The following is a 5800-nucleotide window of genomic DNA, read 5'->3' as shown; positions in this document are numbered from 1 at the left end:
CAGGGACGAATCATGGTTCCACTACTACGAGCCTGAAACACGACGGCAAAGCTTACAGTGCAAACAATCGGATTGACCACCCCCCACAGAAAGCAAAGGTTTTCATTTCCGCGGGAAGGGTGTTGTTGACTTTTCGATCTTCAGAGGTCATTACTGATCGAATTTGCTAAATCAATCGTTTCCGATATTGTGAAAGGCCGGATCGGCTGCGTGTAGCAATCAAGAACAAACGACGTGGAAAATTGACGAGTTTCCTCCACGACAATGCCCGTCCCCACGTCGCTGATGTGGTTAACACAAAAGTTTCAAATTTCAAGAGGGAAATGCAGCAACATCCGCCATACAGCCCAGACCTGTCGCCTTGCGACTTGCACAAACAGCTCAAGGGAACCAGATTCGCGTCGGACGATGACGGGAAAAAGTCAGTTGCAGTCTTTTTGAAGAAGTCTGACGGATGTCTAAATGCTCATGGAGACTACTTTTAAATAAAGTACCCCGTTTGTCATATATTCACATTTGCTCACTTTCATTTGACTCGCCCTCGTATATTTTGTAGAAATCCTGCTTTTTAAATGTGCTATCTGTTGCGACTATAATTACGGTGCAATTACTCACAATACACGACCGGTGACAGCTGCTCCTGAGCAATACATTGAAACAAAGGATAGCGTCATTGAGATTTTTCCCTGGCCGTTGCTTATGTACAAAAATGTAAACAAGGTTCTTGAATGACGAAATTTCATTAAAATACTTGTCCTCAACTTGTTCATTTCATGGCCTTTACATTTTTCATATCAGCGGTATTATCTGCTGGTTTCAAACTGATAAAGTTCTAAACTTCGTGTGATAGTTTCTTTAATTATTAAACTGACAAAAAACATGCAAGCATTGATATCAGTGATTTTGGGCACAATTTCTTGGACGTACTAGTACATTCTTTTATGAATAAATACGCATTTTACTTTTCTTGACAGTGCGTAGCGTTCAAGAATTCGTTTGCAGCATCTTTGGCAACGGCAATGCAGTTATTATTCATGTATTTGGTCCCTCGACAAATTCTATGAGGAGGTCGAGCTGCAACGTGAGCCCCCCCGCCCTTCCGAACGAAATTTCAGGCTACGCCACTGTTAGTGGCTGCTGTAATAAGCGGCTAATGACACCCAGTTAATCTAAATGCAAAGTAATATATGTCCGTAAACATTGAAACTCTAGCCCCCCTACACACACACACGCGCGCGCGCTTTTTTTTTTTTTTTTATAACGTTATCATTGTTTACACATGTTTCGGGGAATGTGGCACGATTACCTAGGCCTAAATCTTACGACAAAACTTTCCTTGAAATTTTCATCTCTCCATCCGCTTCCAAACCACCATCTCACCATCGCTTCCAAATATCATATCTTTGCCGCAACCTCTCCCATCCCATCAGTATCCCCGGAATGACTTTCCTTACAAAATATGTTCATGCATAGTTTGAGGTTGCTCCGTCGATGTGGGAGCCTCGTAATAACCATTTAACACGCCTACCATTCTTTTTGAATTTACTGCAGAGTGGGAACGTATTATTTTGCTTCATTTTACGAAGAGCGTAAGAGGCGTCTGTTCAGTTCACGAACAAACTGAAATTATTGCTGCAAGTTCTTGAAGAAGCGTTGTTTGTTCTCTTTATGTGTTAGTAAGAAGTTCAGATAGTTAGTTTTCCTAGTGGGTTGCGATGTCATTTATCTGACTAGGAAAGCTCTGCGAAGGTGCTTGAAAATTGTTTAGCACGTTCTAGGAGATGAAAACGCCGCGTGGCCTCAAACCGGGCACCAACACGCGAGCGCGCTCGCGGCTGCTGCGCCATCTGTAGAGCAAAAAGGAAAGGAACGATTACACTCGCGCTGTTCTCGCTCTCGCGAGGCGTTTCTCTCGCACTGTACTCTCGCCTTCAGCGCTCCAGCTGCCACCAAAACAAATATGGCGCCGTTCGTGCTCTGAAAATGCGGTGAGAGACTGCGCACAGGCTTTTTAGCAACGTTAAACAGAACGTTTCCGCTTCGCCGGGTTGGCTAACCGATGGCAGATGACATAATACACCTTGTTCCGAGGGCTGAAGACGCTGACGAGGAGGAAGACTCGGCGTCTGCCTCTGCGATGGACGTCTCCTATGACACCTCGCTGCCAGCGCAGCACACTTACCTTGGTAACGACATGGAGGATCTCACGGGCAGGACGGTTTTCGAAGAAGACAGCCTGCAAACGATACCTGTACTGACATCCCATGACGTCATTCTGGTGCCAGGTCAGATCTTGCCTCTCCAGATATTTCGACCCTTGGAGATATCCATGATGCACAGAATTATAGAAAACGATCGCACTTTTGGCATCGTTGGCGAAAGCGCGAGTAGCACTTCTCCGCAGCCGCTAGGCACTACTGCTGAAATACGGTCCTACAAAGAAGAGGTTGACGAGTTGTCCGGCGTATCAACACTTGTGGTCAAAGCGGAAGGTCGACAGAGGTTTCGCATCATCAGCTCCCGCACAAGAAGCGACGGCATTCTCATGGCTAGCATTAAAATACTTCCTGACAAGCCCACCGCCGACGTCGGTGAAGCCGCTCGACTTCCAAGCCTGTCAAGGTTTAAGGGGCGCTCCACGTCTCGGTACGCTCCAAGCGAGCGACACAAAGACCCTTATGGCTTCTCCCACGTGACGGCTTGGCCCTCCTGGGTGTATCGACAGTACGACGCCAACCTCCTGGTTTCGAAAATAGAGGCAGAGTTGCGCGAGTGGACTGAAAATTTTGCCACCCTGAGCCTACCCCGCGACCCGTGTCGCTTTTCCTACTGGGTCGCGAGCAGCCTTCTCCTGGACGACAAGCTGCGCCTGGAGATGTTATCTTACGACAACCCTGTACAGCGACTGCGTTGTGAACTATCCATTCTTCGTGACTGTCGCGTGCTGACGTGTAAGGAGTGCAACCAGAAGATGGCCGACAGGAGCGATGTGTTCAGCATGTCTCAGAGCGGACCACAGGGCGCATACGTTAATCCCCACGGATATGTACACGAGATGATAACTGTGCGCAAAGCCACTGGCGTATACTTGAATGGTCGACCGAGCACGCTGTACAGCTGGTTCCCAGGTTATGCATGGACGATCCTGCAATGCAGTGGTTGCCACTGCCATGTTGGATGGAAGTTCACTGCTTCCAACAAGGCTCTTTTACCAAAGAAGTTTTGGGGTTTATGCAGAGCTGCAATAAGGCCGGCATTGCAGACTGAAAGGCGTTCATCTTAAGAAATCTGTGGTTGCCTTCTCAGAAGCTTGACACGAAAGCCTAGTCACATGCTTAAGTCCTCTATTAGAACCTTGTATGTCACCTTACTTTCCCCTTGAAGGAGCAAGGTCTGGACAACTGAATACTTACCCAGGGAAGCATGCAGAAAAGCAGTTGAGCCTGACTTGCCTTGTCTGCGTACGCGTCATCGTCCAGTCAGGCCTCCACGTCATGTTTGCATACCGCCTGATTGAAGTGATTTGACATTTGTAGGGCTTTAAGGTGCTGTGATGTACTCTGACACAAAAGTTCATTGCTTGCAGGCCAAGGCAACCAATACTGCTGCATGTGATAAGGGCCATAATTTAAATGCCCAGATTGCCAGTTTATTTTGGCTTAGTCAACGTGCAGCTAAGCTCTAATATACTTGCTACTGAACAAAATACCACCTTTCTATGGTATGTATTCAAACTCTGCCTCATGTGATCACTGTGCTAAAAGAAATGAACCAAATAAAAAGACAAAGTTTTTTTTTTTTTTTTTGCTATGGAAGTGGCCTCAGTGCAAGCATTTGAAGATATTTTGTTTTATGGTAGTACATTTTGTGTGTTTTATAACATGGAGATTGTCCGTGTAAACTTTTTATTTCTTACTCATTGCATCATTAAGCTGGCTCCTATATCATAGTGAAATGTCTACAGAAAGTGTAAAAATATTAAGTTGCTTTCCTGTTGCAGGTTAACTTTAAGTGCAGCTTGTTGCACAGACAGCATTAATTTATCTGGTCATGTAAGACCCTCCCTTTGCTAAAATGCTCACAGGCAGTTGCAAATGTGCTACATTACAGCATTTAGCCGTAACATGCAGAAGTGTACCGATCTTTATTTAAAACGTCATCTTAATGCAGTAGCATTTACTGTAAATTTTTCTTGTATGTGTAGTCCTGTCAGTATTCCTTGCTTTGCATATCTTTTCCTACCTGCTTAGTCTATAGTATGTCATTATATTTGTGTAAAATGGCTGTATCCTTGGATGCAGCGTGAGGCATCAGAAGTAGATGCATCTCAAGTTGTGCAAGACATAATACAGTTGCACAACTAACATGGTGTCATCAAACCAGTATATTACAAACTTACACTCTTCAGATCACATTGCTTTATTGAGCCATCTGTGGGTTTATGATATAAATTTTGCTTAATGTCATGTGCACAGTAAAATGTTCATTTGTTAAAAATAATCACATACAAGCCACCGGCATCTTGCTAACTAGTATGTGTACATTTGCTATGAAGAAAATTATGCATATGTCATCTGCATGTTACTTGTTTGATTAAACCTGGACGCAGCTTGCAGAGCTCTCTGCTTTTTTTCAAAATCAAATTAACAATCTGTTTCCTGTAGCTGCTTAGAGTAGTTGTTTCTCCCCCAGCTGCTAAGTCGTATGTACTGTGTAATATAAGAGGATGCTAAATTGTGTAATCACAAAAGCTTCCACTTATTACTGACTGTAAACATATGCTCTGTAACCTTGATCCCTTCTTTATAAGATTTGCTCCTTGTTATACCTAAACACACCAGAGTGGCAAGATTTGATTCTAGGAAGCTAAATAATACTTTGATTGGTCTACATTCGCCTACAACCATAACAAAGTGAGAAGAAATGATGAACTTGTGGATAACCACATTTTTGTTATCACTTGTAACACAATGCCTTTGGTTCTCTGAAATGTGTAAATTTAAGATACTGGAATGTTATGCTTATGTAACCTTGTTCTGATTCTACCTACCTGTAAAAGGCAGTGTCATCACAGTATTGTGGCTCTTGGCGAGAGCTTTTTTTTTGCTTCTGCAGGAATGCCATTAACGTACAAGTGGTTTCAGGCATATTTAATAACAGCACAACAGAGCTTTAGGAAGCAGTGAAGCTAGATTGTCTAAGTTAAAAGTTTGTGGCAATGTGGTGCTGAGGAACAAGTAGTTGGTAAGAAGCATTCGTACCGTTATGCTCTAGGGTGATAACAACTGTACTGTTGCTGTGAGCTATCAAATCTTGGGCTCCACTATTTTCATTTTCAGTTGGATAACTGTGCAACATTATAGCCTATTTATTAAAAACTGCCTGTCATTGCTTGCATTGATATTGAAGTCAGCTTTGTCTAAAATATGCAATAAAAGGTTAATCAATGCATGAGCTGAACACAATTTGTATGCCACTTATGTGTGACCATGACAATGATCATATTTCTTGCAATGGCCCCTGAGAACAAATTACTTTCTTCTGGAAGCATAGGAGGCCAACTTCGGAGAATAGCGTCTCTGCTTAGCCACAGAAGAAAGGGCACACATCATGCTCAGACTTGTGTTGTTTGACTTGCACATGAGGTGTGCTCTGCTGCCCCCAGTATAATGATTCTGTTTCGTTTGTTCAAGAAGTATTGAATAACTTACTGAGCATGGTAAGAAGACATTTGTGATCTGTAGACAATGTTTCCGTAGACATGCAAACCAAATATTCTGCTGCAAGCAGCAGGAAGCTT

The 5800-nt window shown here is 43.5% G+C and overlaps 1 protein-coding gene across 1 annotated transcript; it reads left to right on the top strand.

The window, feature by feature from the left end:
- Window positions 1-1928: 1928 nt before the first annotated feature.
- On the top strand, window positions 1929-5397 carry ohgt (E3 ubiquitin ligase component cereblon). The gene has a single exon (XM_075688370.1). The coding sequence runs from the start codon at window positions 2060-2062 to the stop codon at window positions 3281-3283; it is 1224 nt and encodes a 407-aa protein (XP_075544485.1). The 5' UTR covers window positions 1929-2059; the 3' UTR covers window positions 3284-5397.
- The last annotated feature ends 403 nt before the right edge of the window (window positions 5398-5800 follow it).

The sequence above is a fragment of the Dermacentor variabilis genome, chromosome 4, assembly GCF_050947875.1.
Source record: "Dermacentor variabilis isolate Ectoservices chromosome 4, ASM5094787v1, whole genome shotgun sequence".
Classification (NCBI taxonomy): Eukaryota; Metazoa; Arthropoda; class Arachnida; order Ixodida; family Ixodidae; genus Dermacentor; species Dermacentor variabilis.
This window is presented reverse-complemented; position numbering and strand designations above follow the sequence as displayed.

Coding starts and splice junctions, on each gene's coding strand:
- ohgt (XM_075688370.1), top strand. CDS start 2,060: ATGGCAGATGACATAATACACCTTGTTCCGAGGGCTGAAGACGCTGAC.